The 21,979-nt window shown below is 50.0% G+C and overlaps 9 protein-coding genes across 9 annotated transcripts; 3 read left to right on the top strand and 6 right to left on the bottom strand.

Annotated features, from left to right (window-relative positions):
- Window positions 1-1,393: 1,393 nt before the first annotated feature.
- On the bottom strand, window positions 1,394-1,966 carry KY384_007183 (uncharacterized protein; the record flags this gene model as incomplete). Its single annotated transcript, XM_044815675.1, has 1 exon — window positions 1,394-1,966. One exon carries the CDS (start codon window positions 1,964-1,966, stop codon window positions 1,394-1,396), a length of 573 nt encoding a protein of 190 aa, XP_044667549.1.
- Window positions 1,967-3,546: 1,580 nt separating this feature from the next.
- Window positions 3,547-6,410, bottom strand: KY384_007182 (uncharacterized protein; the record flags this gene model as incomplete). The annotated part of the gene is made up of 2 exons (XM_044815674.1): window positions 3,547-3,948; window positions 4,077-6,410. 2 exons carry the CDS (start codon window positions 6,408-6,410, stop codon window positions 3,547-3,549), a joined length of 2,736 nt encoding a protein of 911 aa, XP_044667548.1.
- An 814-nt stretch (window positions 6,411-7,224) lies between these two features.
- On the top strand, window positions 7,225-8,331 carry KY384_007181 (uncharacterized protein; the record flags this gene model as incomplete). The annotated part of the gene is made up of 3 exons (XM_044815673.1): window positions 7,225-7,655; window positions 7,706-8,154; window positions 8,294-8,331. The coding sequence occupies 3 exons, from the start codon at window positions 7,225-7,227 to the stop codon at window positions 8,329-8,331; spliced, it is 918 nt and encodes a 305-aa protein (XP_044667547.1).
- A 1,308-nt stretch (window positions 8,332-9,639) lies between these two features.
- Window positions 9,640-11,464, bottom strand: KY384_007180 (uncharacterized protein; the record flags this gene model as incomplete). The annotated part of the gene is made up of 5 exons (XM_044815672.1): window positions 9,640-10,707; window positions 10,757-11,107; window positions 11,160-11,240; window positions 11,331-11,400; window positions 11,448-11,464. The coding sequence occupies 5 exons, from the start codon at window positions 11,462-11,464 to the stop codon at window positions 9,640-9,642; spliced, it is 1,587 nt and encodes a 528-aa protein (XP_044667546.1).
- A 578-nt stretch (window positions 11,465-12,042) lies between these two features.
- Window positions 12,043-12,760, top strand: KY384_007179 (uncharacterized protein; the record flags this gene model as incomplete). Its single annotated transcript, XM_044815671.1, has 2 exons — window positions 12,043-12,091; window positions 12,342-12,760. 2 exons carry the CDS (start codon window positions 12,043-12,045, stop codon window positions 12,758-12,760), a joined length of 468 nt encoding a protein of 155 aa, XP_044667545.1.
- A 1,194-nt stretch (window positions 12,761-13,954) lies between these two features.
- Window positions 13,955-14,516, top strand: KY384_007178 (uncharacterized protein; the record flags this gene model as incomplete). The annotated part of the gene is made up of 2 exons (XM_044815670.1): window positions 13,955-14,189; window positions 14,314-14,516. The coding sequence occupies 2 exons, from the start codon at window positions 13,955-13,957 to the stop codon at window positions 14,514-14,516; spliced, it is 438 nt and encodes a 145-aa protein (XP_044667544.1).
- A 402-nt stretch (window positions 14,517-14,918) lies between these two features.
- On the bottom strand, window positions 14,919-16,458 carry KY384_007177 (uncharacterized protein; the record flags this gene model as incomplete). Its single annotated transcript, XM_044815669.1, has 6 exons — window positions 14,919-15,293; window positions 15,347-15,754; window positions 15,812-16,029; window positions 16,085-16,090; window positions 16,146-16,213; window positions 16,301-16,458. 6 exons carry the CDS (start codon window positions 16,456-16,458, stop codon window positions 14,919-14,921), a joined length of 1,233 nt encoding a protein of 410 aa, XP_044667543.1.
- A 2,021-nt stretch (window positions 16,459-18,479) lies between these two features.
- On the bottom strand, window positions 18,480-20,226 carry KY384_007176 (uncharacterized protein; the record flags this gene model as incomplete). Its single annotated transcript, XM_044815668.1, has 2 exons — window positions 18,480-20,066; window positions 20,149-20,226. The coding sequence occupies 2 exons, from the start codon at window positions 20,224-20,226 to the stop codon at window positions 18,480-18,482; spliced, it is 1,665 nt and encodes a 554-aa protein (XP_044667542.1).
- Window positions 20,227-21,030: 804 nt separating this feature from the next.
- Window positions 21,031-21,910, bottom strand: KY384_007175 (uncharacterized protein; the record flags this gene model as incomplete). Its single annotated transcript, XM_044815667.1, has 2 exons — window positions 21,031-21,062; window positions 21,091-21,910. 2 exons carry the CDS (start codon window positions 21,908-21,910, stop codon window positions 21,031-21,033), a joined length of 852 nt encoding a protein of 283 aa, XP_044667541.1.
- Between the last annotated feature and the right edge of the window lie 69 nt (window positions 21,911-21,979).

The following is a 21,979-nucleotide window of genomic DNA, read 5'->3' as shown; positions in this document are numbered from 1 at the left end:
ACTCTTTACATGACAAACACCGGCCCAAGGAAAGCACGATGAGACCTCGCACTGCTGCTCGAGACTTGGAGGCTCAAATTGAAGCCGCCCAAAAAAAAGACGGCATCCCTGAGCGGACCAGCTTTGGAGGAGACGCGTACTCGATCAAGGTTATTTAGGCCCTGGCCAAATTACCTGCGCTCTGAAGGCGTCGCGATGGAGCCGAAATCACAATAACATGTGATACAAACTGTCGTGGGTCGAAGAAGCAAACCTGGAACGACAAAACATCTGGCTACCCCTCGACACTTGAGCAGCCCCACCCCTGGAAAGACTCAGAGCACAGCTCGATGACGCGTTGCCGCTGCCCAGACCTGCACGAAGAGCAATCAAGAACGTGTATGAGGCATTGACAGAGATCGAAAGTCTTCTGTGGGCAAGGGTCTCGGATTTCGAAAGTACATGTAGTTTTTTAAAAGGTACTTTCCCATCCAAAATGGTCTTGCGGCAATCAAGCGGCTTTCCGATTACGCAAAATTTCCACGCTAGTGACTATCTGCTAACGTGAAAACACAGACACCTTGAGAGTCGGCGGTTCGATCCTCGTGGGAGGACGAGCTCACGAGGCGGCCAGAAGCATTGGTAAGACTATATGGCCTTTCTTTGCCCGGTCCCGGGGCGCCCAACACCAGGGCCATCTCCTTCTGAAAGACAATGGGCGAGGGTTGTTATCCGCCCCCTAGTGCGGATGCTGACTCTCTAGATCCGGTAGGAGAGTTTGTGCGAAGGAGTTTGTATTGAAGCACATCGGGTGATTCCAAAGGAGTTTCATGCGAAGGAATTTGGATCGAAGCACCTCGGGTAAGTTCAAAAATTTCATTTACAAGTCCAACTTGACCTGCAAAGAACATTCAGTATTTTCACATTTTTCATCTATCATATTCGTTCTATCCGTAATCAATCTCTCGGCCACTTTTCTAGATACCGAGACTCAATCTAGCGACGGGGAAATCCGTTTATAACACAAAGGCGAAAGGTCTTCGCGAGTTCATTCATTTCCGAAGTCTTCTTCCTTTATTAATGTACGCAAAAGCCTGCACTTCCTCATTCAGTGACGGCATCGCATAATTTTGGGTGCTTTTTGAGAAGATATATCGGATTCATTCGAACTATTGATTGCACAAAATGCTGCCTTGGGGGACGAATACATAAATATTACGACAGTATCAGGGTTTTCGGCCTCTTGATCTGTAGCATTTCGTTCGTGACCTACGGAAGCCCACCGTGACTTTACTTGTTTTTTGTTGTAAGGCCCCCCAAATCAAACAGAGCTGACAACCTTTCGGTTACCAAATTGCCAATTCTCCATCCAATGCGCAACCATTCTACCTGATAGTTCAACAAAACCTTGCTACTATTTTACGACGGAAAGAGTCTTTTCGCTCGCTGCCTCGTACTCAGATGGCTCACTCGGGGTGTCTCCTACATCCGTAGTCTTACTGGTGTCCAGGCTGAGAGGGTCCGTATCCTCGGTGTCTCTAGATTCTAGTCCTCTGAGCAAAGAAGTCACGCCGCATTGGATATTTGACTCTGCAGTCCAATCTTTTGATCTAAAATCGACGTTTGCCGTCAATTGGCTTGGAAAAAGTGCGCCCCGTTGGGGTCCTGAGCCAAAACTAGCTATCGAGCCGTCAGGAACAGATGTTGTCACGGAGTGAGGCATTTCGTGGCTTCTACCGAAATATTCTGGCGCCGTCTCATATGACTCTGGGCTTGACAGCTGACCTATTGTCGTTTTAATAGCATTGACCAATTCAATAGAATGCTTCTGGATTTGTTTCGACGTGATACCCTCAACTTTCAATCGCTTTCCCAGCATCATCCAGGTGTCGCGGCCTTCGGGGGAAGACGCATCAAGACTCTGCGATAAGATAAGCGATTGATCCTGATTGAGCGAAGCCAGTATATCTTGAAGCTGTTGTTCCATTCGCGAATTTGAACTTTCAATGCGATTTGCTGATGCCATCCATGCGCTCAAGTATTGCTCCCGAGACTCATAAATTAAGTCACAAGCTCGCGAGCTCGAGTCTAGGATTTCTTTCTGACGTTCGCCGATTAGAGCAACATCGGAGCTAGATGAGTCTTCTTAGTGCAGGGTATCATTAACAGGAAGAGGTTTACAAACGTGAGCCTCCCGATTCCAAGTGCCATCAGCTTCTCAGTCTTCCACTGTATCTCCTGCCGAAACTTTGGGATTTTGGTAGCATATCTGGCTTGACAAATTCTCCCCTTACTCCATAAGGCCAGTTGCTCGGTTGAGCGGTATGTAGATAAGTTCTCCATATCTTTCATCGGGGAGGGTAGGCTTAATACCCGAGCCCATAGAAATTCTTTGCACTCGGCGAGGAGCTCTGATACCTCCTTCTTCTCGGCCTGCGATCACGCCTGATTGTGAGAGTATCTATCCTGGGCTGTTTGATCAGTGACGTAGGAAAAGTAGCGTAGGTCTTTCGCGAATTCATCGCATTCACCAGGGCCACCTCGCATTACTTTACAGATATCCATCGCAAGTCGTGAGCAAGTCAGGAAATCTGTGATACTTACACCAAAACTCATGACTGCGACTTTCTGTCAATTTCTACCGAGAAAGGTATCAAAAGCAAAGGTATTCATGCGGAGATAGTCAGCCTTGTCCCTCGGAAACGTCCCACATAGGCCTGGCGGATAGGACATGCAGCTCGCAATCGGCTACTCAACCAGCCGATCGTCACGTACCATTTCCTGCATTTCAGCGTACTCATTAATTACTGCCCAACAGGGAGACCAAGGTTTTCAAATCATCATCAAACCTCGCCAACGCCTCCCCCAGCCACGACGATCCCCTCGAACCCTATAAAATCTCCACGTCTGCGCCCGCATGGCCTCCGACATCCACACGATCCTCGTCGATACCAACAACGACTTCGCCCGCGACGCGCGAGATCTTTCCCACTGCGCTGAAGACCTCACTAGGCACCTGATGCACGATCACGATGACCACCACGGTCTAGATACCAAGATTCAGATGTATTTAGTCATCCTGAAGCCCGCCTGACTGATGCAGATCAATATGCTCTCAAAGTACTGCTCCGGGATATTATTCATTTGTTGCTCGCCGACTTACCAAGTGCGAGTTTTCCTCGGTAGAATTATCAGTGTGAGCGAGGCTGATAATCCGGGGAGCTATGAATTGCAAATGTACGTACTTGAGTGTTTCAGTATGCGGAGGCTTTTTCGGGCTAGAAATTGGGATAATTATCCGGTCTTCAGGGCGGAGATGCAAGGATGGTGCGGGAGAGTCAGGGGTTTTATGAGGACTTGATTTGTTAGATTCGGGGGTTGAGGTTTTATGGGTATCAACTTGCTACTGGGAGTTCTTTGGCGCTTTTAAAATTGCAGAGGAATAGAAGGAGTCGAAGGTAAATGTCAGGATATCATATAGCTCTGCCATGCCATGCTATGCCACGCTGAGAAACCACCATCGCGCCTCCGCTTTACTTGACACAAGCTAAATACATATATGTCCTCTCAAAACACTGCGGCCAGTCCACTCTTGCTCGCCCGCTTGCTAAATCTCTTCCGGCCAATGAAGCCTTCATCGCGATCCTGCTGCGGCGACTTATGCAGTGTGTTCCTACTACTATCTACGCCCAAGTTGCCACCTATACTGCCCATGCCGCTACTGAGCGCACCGCCAGGCGAGTCTAGATCTAGTGCCCGTGTGCTTCCAGTAGTTGCTGTCACGGATTGCAAGTCCTTTAATTGATCCTCGCCGGTGTAGGAATTTCCGGAGCCGATAGATTGAGCGAAAGCGATTTCGCGCGAGCGGTCGATTACGTCGAGCCATTCTTGAGCTTGGGCGGACGTTGCGGAGCCAAGATCTGAAGCTGATGTCGTGGCAGGGGACTCGAAGGTGTAATGTTTATCTGGCTATGTGCACTCCATCAGTCCACGCATATTACATTTTATTTTGGAACCATCGAGTATGAGACTAGGAAAGTGGCCGAGCCTTTCTCCCTATAGCAAAAGGTGTGTGGGAAATGGGACGGGGAACTTACAGTATCAACACACCAGTACGTCAAGCCCTTCGGATCCTGCATCTTATTCCACGTGCAGCCAGCACTCCGGACATCGATCTCGACCTTTGACTTCTTGTCCTCGCCGCCTGCCGCGACAATGATGATACGCGCACTGGTGGTGACCATTACAAGTCGTTGGCGTTTCTTAGCTGCGTTTCCACCGCCAAAAAAGCGTGATAACTTCTTCGGCGCTTCACTATCACCATTCGATAGTCCATTCTTGTTGTTGGGGCTGTGGGGTCCTGGTGTAGTGTTTACAAGCAGGTTGCCGAGCTTCAGGATGCGCTCGTTGACGTTGGTCAATACAGGTGACCATTCGATGTCCAGCTGGCTCGGTGGTGGAAGTTCGGTGATTATCCGGGGACTTGGTCTTGGTACACTACTGCCAGGTGTTTCGACTCGCTTTTCGGATACACTGTGCGACGGCGCGATGTTTGGTGGATAGCTGGCCCCACTTGAGAAACCGTTGAGCTTCATAGGCTCTGCAGGTGCTGGTATGAAAGGCTTCAGGGTCGGCGTTTTCTGCCTCCACAATCCCTTACCCCATGCCACTCCATCGAAAAACTGATGATTTTTTACGTGTTCTATTGACAGCCGGCTCGCTGGGTCCAGCACAAGCAGTCTTTCGACCAAATCCTTGGCAACTTCCGGAAAGCCTCTCGGAAATGTATATTCCAAAGCCACGATCTTCTGAAAAGTTAGATACTCGTTGCCAGCCTTAAAAGGGGGTCTTCCTGCTAGTAGCTGATACACTATGCATCCGAATGCCCAAAGATCACTAGCTTTGCATGCCTTTTTGTCCGTAAGCAGCTCGGGACTGACATACTCCGCTGTGCCAACAAAGGAGTTTGCTCGGTTATCCTCAGAACCATCCATTGGGTCCCCTGTAGGTGGCTGCACGTTACCCAGACTATCCTTTGGTGGTCTCTTCGGAAGTTCGAGTATCTTCGCCGTTCCAAAGTCTGTAATCTTGACATGCATGTGATCATCTAAGAGCACATTCTCCGGCTTCAAATCACGATGGATCACGCCTCTTGCGTGCATGTAATCGATGGTGTCTAGTATTTCGGCGCAGTAAAATCTAGTGCATTCTTCGTCGAATGTTGTCGTCCGCTTCAGTACACCGAGAAGTTCCCCGCTACTGGCTAGGTCTAGAACAAAGTATAACGATTGTTCATCCTGAAAGGTATAGTACAGGCGCACCACGCCTGGATGGTCCGTCAACCGATTGAGGGTGTCCTTCTCGATGTTGACGTATTTCACTTTTTTCTCTTTGATGATGTGGCGCTTGTCTAATACCTTGATAGCGTACTCTTTACCCGTCTGCCTGTCTGTTGCTGCCATGACCGTACTGTACGAGCCCTCACCTAAAGTCCGTCCAAATTTGAAGTCCTTGACGCCCTTTTTGACGTGCTTGAGAACTTGGTTGCCATTGGCATCAACTTCCTTGCGCAAACCTACTGCAGCGCCTTTCTCCTGCCACTCTTCGCTACTCTTCATCGGACCACCCTCCAGCCCATATGGATTCCCTGATTGCGAATCACCCCGATGTGGTGTCGGCTGCTGCATTTGCGTCGAACCCATCCCTCTTGAGCTCTTTCGCGGCGGCAGCCCCCCGTTTGAACTGTACATCGGACTCTGCTTGTATGCTCTTTCTGTGTGGCTTGCTTCCCCGATTGGTACACCAGCTTGCATTGCCGTAGCTGCTGCCCTGGAGCTGCTTCTTCGTAGACCTGCTGTACCATACATAGATGATCTAGAAGATTCTTTGTGTAGGCGACTTGGTTCGGGGCTTTTAGGAACCTCTCCGATGGTGCTTGGTGCTTGCGTATACATAGCTGAAACAGGCCGTGTGGCTGAGCTGGCGCTCCTTTGGCTTAGCGGCATCATTGTGGGGTATTGAGGAAATTGGGCTTGCTGTTGATCTTGGTACGTGAAGGGGATTGACTGACGGTTGGCGTACCGTTGGGCGTTGAGATTAGACTTGTGGGCCTGTGGCTTTGGAGAAGCCGGTTTCTCGACTGGAGTCTGTCGCCGATCCGCAAACGCCGCGTCGGTCGAGAAGGCCTTCGGATTGAAATCTAAGGGCGACGATGTGCGAAGAAGGTCGGCGGAGGATAGACTGGGCGTAAGAGGTGAGTGAGCTCGTTCCGCCCCATTGTTCAGAGTGTCGGGTGGCTTGCCCGATAGCGGTGATACGGAGGCGCCACGATTGATGGAATCTCCTCTGGATGAAACGGGCGACAGGCTGTTGTCAGGGTTCGCTATCCGTAAGCCCCCCAGCGACTGGGAGAGGTTGAGGTCCGCCTCCATTGTAAGTCCTCTTTGCCCGACGATACTCCGTACAGCATCCCCGAGCTACAGCCCCGAACAATGTGATGCTAGGCGTCAATTGATAAGCTCGCGGTGGTACCTGACGACGTTGGGGTACCTGGAGGCACCTAGGCTGGTGTCATTTCAATGACAAGCTTCGCCTTGTTGGACGGTGGGACCAAATTAGATCTCGGCAGCGACGGCAGATCTTGCAGGTAGCCTCATTCTCTGCAGATCGTATAAGTTCCTTCTTCCCCTTTACAGCACCTACTGTCTCAGTCATACATGCGATTTGGTAGCCTGGCCGTGAAGATGATAGATTGCTGATACAACAGCTGTCGTGGCATCGTGGCTGACCCAACTCCGTTCTCGTGTTCGGTCTTGGCGATGTGTGGCATTGACCACACTTGCCTTTCAAGCCATTCTACCGAAAGGAATCCTGCTCACAAATACTTTGTCGGTCTGAAAAGGATTCAAAGGTGTACGGTAGGCAATGACAATGCCTCAACATGCCTCGGCTTCGTGCATGAAATTGCTGTTCATTATTCTAAAGAAGGACTACAAGGGCGGCCTTTGCAATAGCTTTACCAGCCTCTGGCCCTCTTTCCAGACTGATATCTTTTGTAGTACATAATGCATATGCGTTTCGTTGCAGGTCTTTCTAAGTATGACCCTTATCTCGAACATCGTTTTTCCACCTTTGACTCCCCGCGAGTGATAGCGGCGATCGCACCTTCCTTCTCAATATGGCTCTGCCAGCAGAAAAAGAGTTTTCATCTGCATAAATTTCTCAATATATACCCTTACTGCAATTATGCTTCGAGTTGGCCCAAGCAAGATCAGCCTTGAGGCTCGAGACCTGAAATGGCACCAGGCAAATATTCAGAGACGGTTGAGCAAGCGCGCCCACGAAGCTGGACTCTACACAAAAGCGACCGTGACAAATGACCCTGACCTCAATCTTCAGGCGGAACGTTCTTTGACCATACCTGCGAGAGCTCCTCTGACGCCTCCCACTCCCCCTACTGAAGTTGGAGAGGAAGATGACGACGAAGACATTATCTCCAAGAAGCCTATCCCTCCAGAGTCAAGCAAGTACTGGGAACAAATTGTAGCTGATGCTGGAGTCTCAGGCTCGGTCGAAAATATATCTGCTGAGCCCTCAATATCATTGAAGCACGCACGCCAATCGCGAACAGCTTCGTCAGCAACCACTTTGAGCAACTCACTCAATGATTCCGACCAGTATGAACTGTGGGTCTTCCTGGTATTCAGTAATATTAACGTCTCCGCAGGGAGAACCAAGTTACAGGCGAAAAGCCACACGAAGGACCATCAAGATCCTCCGGCTCTCTCAAATCTAGCCATTTTCATCAAGTGGATGCCGAGTCCCTGGCGAGTAAGCAAATACGCAAGTTTGCCAAGAGAAGTCTGTTTCCATCCTTTCGTCACCGCAAACCGTGGAATTTTGATGGCCCGTACGAAACCATGTCGCGAGCATCCGCGCCCATCCAAGATGAGACAGGTGAAGATTTGCATGATGACTTATACGGCGATTATCATGACCGTCGGACGTTCTCTACTAGCTGGCAAACATTCGAAAGTGAACAAAGTAATCGGAGTGCCCGTAGACAGATGTCCACGACTTCAGTTACCGGATCTCATCCTAGCTTGCCCTCCCTCTTCAGTCCTGGCTTGCTATCCCAACCACCTAGACGGCGACGAAATATGACGTATAGACCTCGTAGTCAGAGCTACTCTTACGTCGACTCTGCAGAATTTCAAGGTGTATTGCCTGACCAACACGATGGCCTTGCCGCCAGTCCGGCAGATTTGGAAGATAGGCCCTTGTTTGATGCTTCGCAACGACATGTTTCGTACAGCAACGGGGCTTCTCAAGCAGGTGGAGAACACGATCTAATGCGACCTCGATCCTCGTTGCTACAGAGCTCGCCTCATAGCAACTTACGTAGCCGCTCATCGAACCAATCCCTCAATTATACTGTCCACCAAGCCGTCCGAATCACCAGCCATCCCTCCCTCAGGAGTCTTCAAAGCCAAACGTCCCTTCAAAGCCTTGTTCGGGTGCAAACCCTACCCCGCTTGGCATCTAATCATTCATCACCCTACAACCCTTTCGCCGCCAATCCCCTTTTATTAGTGAGTACAGGTCACCCTCCCCTGCCAATCCCACCGCCCTTCTCGAGCACACCACGCAGTAATTCATCCAACCTCTCCCCTGCAGCCGAACCTTTTCTCCCCCGATACAGAATTCCTAGCACGCCATCATCGAGATCCATAAGCAGCACTTACTCTCCATTCACTCAAACCCCACTGACCCAGAACCCTCACACACTTCACTCTAGCAACAACATCGCAGTATACAACGACAGCCTACCAGCTCTATCTCAGCCACAAACACCGGCTGATCTATCTTCCGCACCTAGGGGACTCGCGCAGAGGAACCCATTCAATAGCGCGCCAGTCCCGCAGCTGAGGAGGGTGAGGTCGGGTTGGGGCACACCTTCGAGGACGATCGGGCGTGGACAGGGAGAAGTGATGGAGGGGCCAATGGGAGGTGAAAGAGGGGGTGGCGAAATGAGAGCAGCAAGGGCGGGAAGGAATCAGGAGGCGGAGAATGAAGGGCGGGTATCTTTTGAGGAGCGTGTGTGGAGGAGAAGGAGGGACGAGGGGATTGGGATGGGGGTGGAGGAACGGGAGAGAGCGAGGAGGGGGTTGTGAGTGAGAGATCGTCGTTGCCTGAGGTTTGTGTGGTTTCAGAGATTGGGTTGGGCTTGTCGCCGGTCTTGGAAGGGAATTATCTAGGTTCAAGAGGTGACTGGAACAAGGGGGGATTGGAAGTGAATAGGAGAATGCGATGGATGGGTGCAAAACGATCTTGTACGATTAGTTCACAGTCTCAGTAAGCGTTTTCGAGAGGGTAAATTGATCGAAAAAGCCGATGAAGAATCATAGCAGTGGCAGTTGGTGGTGCGAAGATGCAACAGTCTATTACTTCCGCGGCCACTAGTATCTATATGAGTACAAGCAAAGACAGCAATAGTGTACATACAGACAGTGAAGCATATCTATATTGGCGATCTACGCCACAACTTCAAGTTCTGCAGCAACAATTCGCTCCACAAAATCCACGTCAGCATCATCAAGGAGAACAGTCCAGTCTCTAGTCTTTCCACAAGACCTCATGTCATGATCCCACCTTCTCTCTTCAAGCATGTCCATTCATCGTCGGCCCCTCTGCCTTGAACGGCACCTCCTTATTTCTGATCCCCTGCCTACTTTTGAAATACTGCGCCCCATCCACCAACCTACGCTCATGATTGACTCTCCCGTTGACAAAGTCCGGATAATTGAGCGTCAGCTCCGCCGCTCCATTCACAATGCTATCCGCAGCTTCCACGCCCAGCATGAAGCTGTGATCCTGGTTGCCGACCTCGTAACGCCAGCTGCCGAAGCGGCCGCGGGAGTAGATGTCTTTTTCCTGAAGCTTAGGCAGGAGCTGCTTCAGCACACCTTCGCGCTCGAGGGAGGGCGTGGGATAGCCGTGATCGAAGCGACGGTGGTAGGTGGAGACGATTTCGTCGGTGGGTTGGAGCATGGAGGTGTTGATGAGGCCTTGGATGCTGTCTTTGAGGAGGGTAGAGTTGTTGACGTGCTTCATTGAGGACTCGGAGACTTCAAGCATGATGCTCCAGTACGGGCCTTCTTCAGGGGAGTTGTTGGAGGGCTTATCGCCATTGGCAAGCTGGAGGGTGGGGAGTTTGACGGAGTCGGCGGGTTGATTGTTGGGGGAGTAGTTGGAGAAGATTGTGGCGCGGTAGAAGGGGCAGTCGTCGTTGGGGAAGTAGAGCCAGCATTTGTCGCCAATGCGCTCAGGACGCGCACCGCGAACCCCGACACCGATTACGTGGGTAGAGCTGTAGAAGAGGTCTTTGCTCAGGTTTATAAGGGATGTGTCGCCGATTTTCTCGACCAAGGCGTCGACCGCCATTGTGTTCACAAGCTTGTCATATTGGATCGTCTTGCCGTCCTCTAGTGTGACGATCTTCTCGTCTGCGTTGACTGATTTGACGGTGCCTGGTTTTCCAAACATAGTGTTCTCCTTCGGCAATGTCTTAGCGACAGCGATCCAGATGGCGCCAGTCCCCCCGTGGGCTGGGAAACGGAATGTCGCATTGGGGCCCCAATTGCCTGCTGTCTTCTGTAATATGACATTTTTAGTCACACTTTTCAGGTCTGGGGCAGCGACGCGTTCCCCAAGCCATTGACATTGCATCTGTTCTGAATAAGCTCATCTTCTTGTACGATCGTGGGGGTCTCATCACCTTCTTTGGTGGCACAGCCCAGACTTTGAAGTTGTAAGGTCGCATGAAGCGGTCTGCAATGCCCACGCCCATCATTCGTAAGATCCATTCATCAAAATCTTTTGGCTTGCTACTGTTCGTACGAGCTTCTAGCGCGGCGTCGATCATTCCATCCATACATGCGACTTGCTCGTCTTTGGGTAACATTGAGATATTGTTCTGGAAAGGATAAGGGACCCATAGTCCTTTGAATCGGACATACGAAATGCGTTGATGTGTGTACCAATCGTCCTTTTCAGGTAATGCCTCATTTATACAGTCGTCAAAGTACTTGTAGTGCGAGAAGATGACATGGCCTCCAACATCGTACAACTGGAATCACAATGAGACTCCGCCGCATCCTTTCTCAAAAGCTTGCACTCACAAAGCCTTCTGGGGTGATATCCGTTGATGCTAGACCTCCTGGTGTCTCATTTGAGTCGACGATCAACCATGATGGTCCACCCTGCGTGCATGTCTTAGCTAATGACCTTCGCGATAGCGCAACAACCATGTGAAGGACTGTCATAGGACATCAAGAACACAGGCTGCGTACAATTTGATTGAGTCTTTTAGCTGCCCCCAAGCCTGTAGGACCTGCACCAATGACAAGAACATCTACGTGACTTTCAAAGTCAGGACACGCAGTATGTTCGGAGAGGAATATACTCACATATCAGGCTTGCCCATGTTGTAACTCTGCAAAAGGGAAGGACTGATATGACACAATCAATATGCTATCGCACTGGCACAGCTATTACGATAGTGAGGTATGGATTAGAAGCCTGAGGGCATACCAGCTTGTTGTCGCTGAAGGCTGAGATGTGGCACGAAGCTCTCAAATTTTGATATTTACGAATCCTTAGCGCATTGGCACGGGAGCTTTCCTCAATTGGTCTAGGGACATCTCGGGACTTGTTACGATCGAGACCCCCTAGAAAAGCAACTGCTTTGACTCGCCTCAACTGGAACACACTGGATTGAACCAGCCATTTGAAGCTGGAGAAGTCGTACCGTGGACTTTGCAGTAGCTGAGTGTACAAGTCTGCTTTATTCTGCAGCTTAACGGTGCCTATGTCCATTCAGGCGCCCGTTCACGTACATGATCGAAGCTAAATCCACTGGCTTGAGCGGAACCGCGGCGCTTCCGGTGGATTGCGTCACAAGATGCTCTTGCTACAACAATGCGATACGTAGGTAGCGACCATTTACTTTCTGCGAGGCATCAAAGGTTCGGATTGTGTTCGAAGACACTGTGACCCGCCACTATGCCAAGCGTCGCGTTTCTGATGGCGAACTATGGCCACGATCCAACGGGTGAGCGAGATATCTGTGTATAGCCTACGGTTTGAACTCACTGTAGAGTTTCAAAGAGACGGCCATTCCTTATCATGAATTCAAAACCGCCGGCTTCGACGTTGATTTTGTCACTGAGAAGGGAAACAGTCCAGATTGCGACTCGAAAATGCTGACAGGATGGACGCAAAAGATTCTTGTACGCCTTTCTGCTGAGCGTTTCCTGCGTCGAATTTGCTTTCCTCGTGTCTCATGGTTTAATTTCAGGGAGCTCCCAAAGAGGCTTGTGATCTTTACGCTCAAATGAAAAAAGAGATGGAGTCTATGAGCATCCTATCGTGGTCTGATGACAGCTTCTCCTTGCTACCATATGACCTCGTCTTTCTGCCCGGCGGTCACGAAAAGGGTGTCGTACAAGTCATCAATTCTCCAACCGTCCACAAGTTGATCGCAGACTACTTTCCCCAAACCAAGAAACCATCCAAGAAGTGCTGTGCTGCGATATGTCACGGCGTCATGGTACTATCAGAGTCATCTTTGTCCAGTGGCAAGAGCGTCATACACGATGTGACCACTACAGCTCTGCCTGGCACAATGGAACAATCGATATTCTGGGCGACGAGAATGTTCCTCGGTGATTATTACAAGACTTACGGCGCTGGCTCGGAGAGCGTAGAGAGAAGCGTTTAGTCAACTCTCCATTACGGATCGATATCTCCAAGCTGATAGTGTGAACAGGTGACAAAGCGGCTAGATAGCCCAAAGCAATTCCACAACAGTTTAGGAATGAAGCCGTAAGATCTCAGTGTCTAGTCAAATCAGCACCGTACTAATGTTCATAGTTTCATCCGCGAAGATGAAGACTACAATTACATCAGTGGACGTTTCCCTCCTGATGCCAAGCTATTGGCTGAAAAGACGATTGCAATGGTAAAGAGCGTTACAGCGGCCTAGTAGATTTCGCTCAGAGGATGTAACTTTGAATGTATTGGGTAATCCAACGATCTCTCTTCGACGTTACGTATGTCTCTTGTCCATTCATATCATTTGTCACCTCTCGCTCTTTGGTCAATATTATCTCCATGATTTTTTCAAAATTCAGCATTCAAGCCCAAGCCTGCCGTTACTGCCAAGCAGACCAGCAGCATGGTTGGCCTAAATTGCTATGTCATCAAGTCCGTAAGCAAGCTTGTCGACCTTAAGTTCAACGCATGCGTCAATCCCCTGGGCACAAGAATCATGTCAACGTTAAGGGCGGCCTGACACCAGGCCAAATCTTGGCAAATCTCGGATCAACTGCCGGCCTAGCGCAAGATTGAGGCCATACCTTCATGAGTCTAGCTCAGGGGCGAATTTCTAGATTTTATGCATCTAAGCGCCGACCCCAGGAATAAGCAGCATGCACACCATGCGAGGGTTGCTGCTCGAATTCACCTCTGACCTCCAAGTAAATCATGCGATTGGCTCCTTCCCCACCAGCCTCAGGCCTCCATATCAACGTCCCATCCCCGCCACAGCCAAGAGGGGAAATGAAAGGCACCCCATCAATAAGATTATAATTAGACGCCTGCACCTGCATACCGCGCAGTGAAAAGCTTCGTCCTTTCCTATTCTGATCTCACGGTTCCCTAAGGGAAAGTCAAAGCTACTGAGGCAGTCATCGAGAACCCACATGGCAACTTCCAACTATTGTATATTTACCACTCGCATGCCCCCATCTCTCTCCATACTTCTATCCCGTCATTCTTACCACTGCTCATCCATACATCATTCTTAGCTCTGCTCAACTGCATCATTCTGAACTCTAGTCATCCACATCATTCTTAACGCTGCTCAACTGCATCATTCTTACCTCAACCACATATACTCCAACCTCAACTCACAATGCGCACCACATCCCTCCTCCCCCTCCTCCTCCCCTTCCTCCCCCTTCTCACAACCGCTCAAGACACCACCCTCCCAGCAAAAGCTCAATCCGCCCTACTGGACTACTACTCCTCCATCGTAACAGAACCCGCCTACAGCTCCGCCGTGCAAGCCGTCGTAACCGCTTTGCCCGAGTCCGACATCGACAGCGTCATCGCCTCGCCAACAGAATACTTTCTATCCTTGGCAACTGGTAAGTGTTTCCCCCTCCCCCACCCCCTCCGCGCCCCCCTCCGCAGGCCCTCTATTTGAAGACCGCACACATTTCCCCGATGATAGGAATGCTGCACTGGACTAACAGGATTGGTCTATCGCAGCAACCGCACCGCCGGCTTGGTTCACAGCCCTACCGACGACATATCAGCAATATTTCAGCAGCGTGGAAGCGAAACAATTGGGCATCGTGAGTTCAGCGACGGCATCGGAGGGCGCGGGCGCAAGGCAGACGGCTGCGCCGATGGTGAAGAAGGTGGTGGGTGCCGCCGGTGTGATTGTCGGGGCTGGCGTCGCGCTGTTGTGATTGAGTACGAGAGATAAGGGGGACGTAGAAGGAGACGGAACGGATGGAGGAGCTTCTACTTCTTGTAAATCGAAATTCGTGAAAAAGGCTTGAAGAGTATTGTAACAGAATTATTGCAAGGACGGAAAGGGATGGATGCAGTGTTAGAGCGATGATCGCTGTAGCTCCAGGTGTTCCCCCTGGACTTTGAAATCTATTAGCAGGCATTATCTGATTAAGACATGTACGAAGTACGCAATCGGATCTAACTCCAACCTATGCTTCATCCGACCACCTGACCTTTCCTCCGCAAATGGTGTAAAGAGGTGTCATAACGATCCTCTGTCGCTGCGAACGAGTCTTAAACGCTTCCCCAACATTCATAGTAATACAGCATACATTCATATCGTCTTTCCCAGCCAATCACTGGTCTGGAGTTTTGCTCTTCGTATGCTCCTTCACCACGCTGGTAACATAAGTTGTGTCATAGCCAACAGAAGGCGCTATGCTGGCCACCATGATGAATATGATACAGAGAGATGAGGCAAAGACAATCAATTTCTTCATGACAGGGCGTCGCTGTCCATATTCTCCCCACCACCTCTGGACGTCAGAAAGCTGAGCCTTGAGTGTCGCGGCGCCAAGCTTGTAGTAGACCAGTCCGCAGAGGGCGATGCTGTAGCCGAAGCCTTGAAGAAGGGTGATTGGGGTACCCCAGATAGCGACAGAGGCGCCGACGAGGAGGATGTCCTTAAGGACACCGCAGAGAGTCATAACTAGGCCGGATGTTCGACCAATCTGTAGCCGTAAGCTAACGTCTCAATGAAGAATAAAACCAAGGAAAGGCTTACCAAAAAGACAACGGAAACATTTAGTGCGAATGCTACGAGAGCATTGCTGAGTAATATCCACAGACCGACATTGTACACTTCAGACAATTGAATCCGGGGCAGCTCAAATACGAGAGCGACACAGAAATTCATGACAGCACAGATAGGTGCGTAATAGTACAATGACACCAGGGGGTCCATCTTGTACTCTGCGCCGTTGAGAAGGCGATCCACCATGACCAATCGGATGGCTTCGAAGATGATCCCGCCAATTTGGAAGAGGACTCCGACGAGGACGAATTGAAGCTCACCAAACGAAGCCACGATCACGCCAACAACGATGACTGAAACGTTGAGGAGGATTCTCATGTCGGGCTTTTGTATGCCAATTGACCAGCCGGCCAAAAGGACTGCCACCGGTGTGCATGCCTATAGTAGAATCGGTAAGCCAATTTCTTTGGATGCATCCTGCTTGAAAAAACCCACCTTTAACATCTGGATGAACGCAACGCTGAGATACAAGTACGTGACGTTACCGCAGATCAGGGACAGACTGAAGGCGGCGCCGATTGGGGCGATAGCCCGAACGTAGACTCGTCCGGTCATTTTCACTGTTTTTCGCCCATCGAGCAATTTCGTAGTGCGGGCCATTACCTGCGTCATCAAGGTCGCAAAGACGAGATGCCAACATGTGAGGGTGATTGCTATGAGATGTGTCAATATCCCTATTGCAAAGCGATACTTTTGGGCTAGACAAACGGTAGTCTGTAGGATGTAGGGTCAGCAGAGGACATGTCGGTCTAGCACTGTGGGGACTCACGAAATTTGGCAGTATCCAGGATCCATTTGTTGAATATGATGACGCTTGAGCTCAGAGATATCCATAATCTGTGAAAGCGATTGATCAGCACCTGTCTGCTCTCTTTTGCGACCTCTCGGGATGGTATTCTCCTTCTTCTTTCATGGGAGTCTTACATCACAAAGAATGCCGGATGTATCTTATTTGCAGGCGACTCTTGTATTTTCTTCTCCACCTGAGGGTTCACCGTAGGTAGGACAGGCATTGTAGGCGAGGATGGGCCTGATCTGTCGTATTCTGCGGAAAGCCGCTCCTTCTTCTCCGGATCTGCCATTTTGACTTTGGAGATCTGAGACTCGAAGAAGCGTTGAAGCTGGAAGGGCCTCGATTGAGGTCCGTCGATTGCGCGAAACGTGGTAGCAAACGTCAGGGGCGAAGAGATTTATGTAGGGGCAAATCTCAGCATTAGGACAAGTAGGTAGAGCGATGTGTAGCGCTGAAAAGGGCAGAATGTTGCTCATGCAATGGAAAGGGAATTGTTGTTGAGGCAGGCGCAGCCGTGCTTTAGATGAAACGTATCTCGAGCACGTTGGAGATTTCACGCCGCCAAGAACCACGCCGCGGGGGCTGGGCAAATTCGGAATTGGCTCAACTCAACATTCCTATGTAGCCAACTGATATTGCAGCTTGGGTACGATCATGCTGCAACATGAGCAATATGAATTTCTTATTGTACAAGGTTTTCCAAATCCCCTTCAAGGACCGTCTTGGGTGTCATGTATACAATGCTCTCGCCATACAAAGTTCTTTGATCCAGACTCATATGGACATCTGACAGGGTTTGCGTTTTCAAAGAAGGGATCAAGCAGCACACTCAGCTCGTGCTCCCTGGCCTGCTCACGGTGATGTTCTTGCTTGATAGTTGCTCGACAACGACTCCTGCCGGAAGGGGACCTCTCCCATCACATTCATACGGGTTATCTCCCGCCGTTAGGCTCACCATGCAGTAATCACACCCGATCCGCCGACAGAATGCATGCCCGGCGCTGTTAGTACTGGGGCACGAGATCTTCCCACAGATTGGGACAGATGAAAGGCTGTGAACTGCGTCCAGATACGCGTTCGCGAATGATGTACTTCCTTCGGGATTTTCGGGTTTCGATGGTTGAAGATCAACGAGAGTACTGTTGATGGCTTGGAAGGGTGGTCGAGCAAAGCATTGCTTCAAGCTCATTGTGACAAGTGCTAGAAGTAGGAGGTAACAGTTCATGGTGATGAATGTTGTTTTGTTTTCGTTTGAAAGGGGATGCGGTCATGTGCTTGTTCAGCAAACCCCGGACGATGCATTTTATATCCTTGATTCAAGACTACTCCTTCTGTCCAATCGTCCGTGCTCTGTCGTCCTTCCATCATGTTCACGAAGTGGTGGGGCCGTTGCTGAGAAACTTCTTCACGCTTGCAGAAAGTTCCATAACGCGCTCGCTCCGTGTGAAGGCTGATCCAAGACCGTTGTTGGTTGTTGGCAACCGATGCACCGTTAATCATATCGTGGTCCCACCAGGATCCTGCCATGAAAAGCATTGAAGGTTGAGGATCCTTGGGGTGCTTAACGATTGGTATAGCGAGGTTCGCGAGTGTCTAGGGGAAAGACTGTTCTTTATACATGCAGTTGGTTCTCCAGCCTTGAATCAATATCTGAGCGCGGTCGTCCATGGGTGGCCTTGACTGTTGTAACCGTCGAGTATTTTTAGCGGCCGAAACGGTCCGACCGTTGTGATTCCAGGCTTCGAAGTTCGCTGGTGGAGTATCTGATGGGGTCTTTGAGAAAAGCACATCCTGGTTGTGGGATACGACTAGTCGCGTAGTGCGCGAATCATGCAAGTCATAATGTCAATGCGAACGGACCGAGCGACCAAGGGTCTCCGGACTACTGAACGACGGGGAAACACCTGGACGACGTTCGGCAGGAGTCATCTCGGTGATGTCTGTGGGTAACGGAGTTCTGTCTTCAGTAAAGGCCTAGACGATGTAATCAGTAGGAGCCCGCTGAAATTTCTGACAAAATAATCATCAAGCCTTGCAGAAGTTTGGGGTAGTTATATTAGCTCATCATGCGGCCACACGAAGTTTTCTATCATAGTGCTCGTCTCTTAGTAAATGGTTTGCCAATGGCAAAATCTCGTTCGTCATGTTGCTCTTTTTGCGTAAGCCTTCCCTTGTAAAGGCACTGCCCGAACTCCGCGTCAGCCTCTGTCTTCGTATCAGCTGATAAGAAGAGCGCAGAAACAAGCCATGGGTATCTCGAAAGCCAACCAGCAATGCCATAAGAAAAAGCAGTCAAGTACGCCCTTTTGTTCACGTATTATCCTTTTCCCCAATCAAAGCCATCCCAAAGGCATTAACCAACCTCTGCTTTCCCTCTTCCTCTCCAAACACCCCTTTGCCATCCCCAAACACTTCATCGTCGACCCCTTTGCACACCTCCTGCCAGCTCATCCATGTGGCTTGATCTGTCCAAACTCCACCTCGGCCACCTCTCAGGTCCCACCAATGTTTGCCGCCCGTAGCAGCTGCCTCCGCTGCTTCAAGCGTTTGTGTAGAACGAATGAAACGCCTTAGCAAAGCACGAGCGTAGGGATGATACCACATTTTTGGCCACCAAGACTCCAACAATGACTTGTCGCCATTGATATGTAAAAGACCCGGAATCGTAGCAGCATATGTGTTGGTGGCGAGTGGCATGCTGCGCCATGACGGCTCGAAGCCGCCGACCTCTTGATCTGGTAGATTGTCTAGATTCGCCGAGTACGGGAGGAGAAATGTCTTACGACCTGGGTCAGACTCACCCGTTCGATTGCCAGGGCTCGCATAGCTGAGCGGTGCATTCGCTGATTGAAGGTCTTTTGGCAGGAATAGAGGCAGGCTGCTGTGTTGATGATTTGCAGAGAGTAGCTCAGAAGAAGAGGACGAATTATAGTAGATGAATTCGATGTCCGCTGCTGAGTGGGTCATGGTCTGAAAGAGACGGGACTCATAGTCAAGCCCAATGCCAAACTCATAACGCTGACCCGGTACTGCCGTTAAGTTTTTGATCGTAATATTGGCGGACAATGGGGATTCCGAAGGGTATAACTTATCAGATATCCATTCGAGCCAGCTCTCACCAGTAGTTTGAGCTTCCTGACGAAGGGTTTCACGCTGAAATTCTTGCTCTCCAAAGACTTCGGCGAAGACGAATTGATCACCCAAATCGCCTTCGCCCTTCTCAACTTTGGTAAGAGCAGCCTCGTAGACATCACGAACATTCTTTACAGGTCCGATCACGTTACCAGAGTTTAGATATCGTGGGCGGTTGTGGAACGCTTTTGGGTCCCTGTCGGTATCTGGCCCATAGACGTCTTCCGGCAAAGTGGAGTATGGTACGGCGACACATGCTGGATCAACTTTAGGGTTGGGCCAACAAATCTTGTCTGCAGAAAAAATTACGCTCTGCGTGTATTTCGGTACCCTCTCCGCCACGTTGTCGCCGTTTTCGTCCTTACTGATCATCCCGTAAATGTCTTTTAGTCGTTGATTCATTTCTTCAATCAATTCGCGATATCTCTCGATTATGACCTGCATCGGAAGTTGGAACCACACATCATAACCGTCAACAATCATGACCAGGTCATTATCCTTGATTTTCGCCCTGTCATTCAAATAATTATACACCCCCTTGATCTTTGCCGTGTGACTAGTGGCTTCTTTGAATATTGCACCCTCTTCTGAATGCTTGCCCCAATTGATCAGTGTAGGTGCAGGATAGCCAATCACGAAGGCGGAAAGTATAGTCTTGCAAAATTCGGGATTCGATTCGGATACAGGGATCAGGAGGTGAACAGAGCTATGCTTTTGCGATTCATTGATGACACTTTCATCGATAGGTCGATGTAGAAGAGGAAACTCGGTAGTGTCAGATATTTTAGAATGTATCGGTTGGTGGAATGGCGAAGTGAGATTCGTATTCGTCAGTCGGGCCAACGACGGGGTCTGCAAATGTCAATGGGAACCTCTCCTCGTGCCTTATGAAGTGCTTACTATGTCGATACCTGAGCTTCTCCATCCCCAGAGTAGCAATATGACACAAAGTGAAGCTCCCAAGACGGCAGCCTTGCCTCGCCGTGTTTTGGTTCGTCGCATAAACATAGGTTGTGGTCGCCTGCCGGGCTCGGCAATGGTGTCGAATGCATCATAGTTCAAGGATGGTCGAGAGAAGTGCTGAGATGGCATTTCTCTAATGACGCGGAGTTTACTATCGCTCCTTCTCGCCGTCCCTTAGCAAGTAACAGTCGGGAGCAGATGCCTTTTTACTTGCTCCGCGTCACGTTCGAAATGAGTATTCTTCAGACTCGCAGTTTCGCATGCAATCATGCGCATCACCTACGCACGAAGCAGCTTGGTGATGCGCAACATCAGCCCACGCGTCAAAGGAATGCCGTTGAAAGCTCGTAGCTCTACGTCATCTAGATCACCGGATGCTGGCGGAATACAAGAAAGCGTCGGAATTGAGGGTGGTGGAAGGAAAGAACTGAGAACGCTTGCTAATGCATAAAAGAATGTGACGGAGAAGAAGCGAGCGAGCGTCGATAACGAATGACTCTGGAACGTTGCTGACAAAAGCACAAGTATGGGAATTGAGTGCCCTTGCTTTCAAAAATCCAATGCAGCTAGCGTATGTCCACATCGGTTTCTCGGAATTCGGAGTTACCGGCGGACGTAACGATAAAAGCTTGATCTATTCTTGGCGGTCGTAACTGGGAGATGGAATGCCTCATCCGTGACCAAAGGCATGCATTCCACAAGAAGTAAAGATGTTTCAATTCGATCATATACTACTATACTACAGGATCATCTATTCATACACTCATCAACCCTCCAGCTCATCCGAAGAGCAATGCCCTGACTTCAATACTTTCCCTTGGCTTACTCCCAGCAGTGCTCCTAGGGTCGACGAAAGCCGTATGAGGTACTCTGGCATGATTGCCATGGCTATCGTAACACTGCAGTAGAATCCTCTCGTTATTGTCAATCCCACTCCAGTAATGCCATCTTTGGCCTTCCGTGGGTTTCACGGCAGCAGTCTCCCCAGTACGGTCAGGATAGCGATGTTCAATCCCAACAAGCGCATCGTCTGGGATTGATGTCGAGTCGGCAAATGCCAGGGGTGAAGACTCGACGGCCCCATTGATGGGTCGCCACACATTGATCAGTCGTACTCTGCCCTTCAAAAGCTCCTCCGCCTCGTTGGGTAGGTGAAATCGAACCCTAGCCTCAGCAGACTTCGTAGTTTGGTCGATATGGACCTTTGTCACAGGTGCGCGCTTTGCGTTCGGATCAGCGCGACGTACAGTGTGATCGAATATCAAGATTCGCTTTGATCCAGGGGCATTATCGAGTAGCAGCTTCTCAACTTCTGGGTAGTATTTCGCCTGTATAGAGGCGTCATCTTGAAAGTCGTGCTCAGCGCTTTCCGGAACATCCTTCAAAGCTGCGAACGCATTCACGTCGATGTGAAAGTCGGTCTCACGTCCTCGGACATCATTTATTGTGACATCCACAAACGTATCACTGTAATTACGCGGCAGTTGCCCCTCGGGTGGCGCTTCGACGTAATTATAGGGTCTTGATCCGTCGGCAGGGGGCTGATAGAAATTCAGTGTGCTCGTCACAGGGCCCCTAGGAATTGCAGAGGTTGCGATGACTTTCGTTGGGTGTGGAGTAGTTTGCGTCTGCGTTTGTGTAGTCATGATTGCTATAGTTTTTGGGAAGCTTGACGATGAAGGTGCGGACTGTATATCAGTAGCAACGATACTAAA

The sequence above is a fragment of the Bacidia gigantensis genome (genome assembly GCF_019456465.1).
Source record: "Bacidia gigantensis strain McMullin 20006 chromosome Unknown contig_255, whole genome shotgun sequence".
NCBI lineage: Eukaryota > Fungi > Ascomycota > Lecanoromycetes > Lecanorales > Ramalinaceae > Bacidia > Bacidia gigantensis.
Note: the sequence above shows the minus strand (reverse complement) of the source record. Positions and strands in the feature narration are given on the sequence as shown.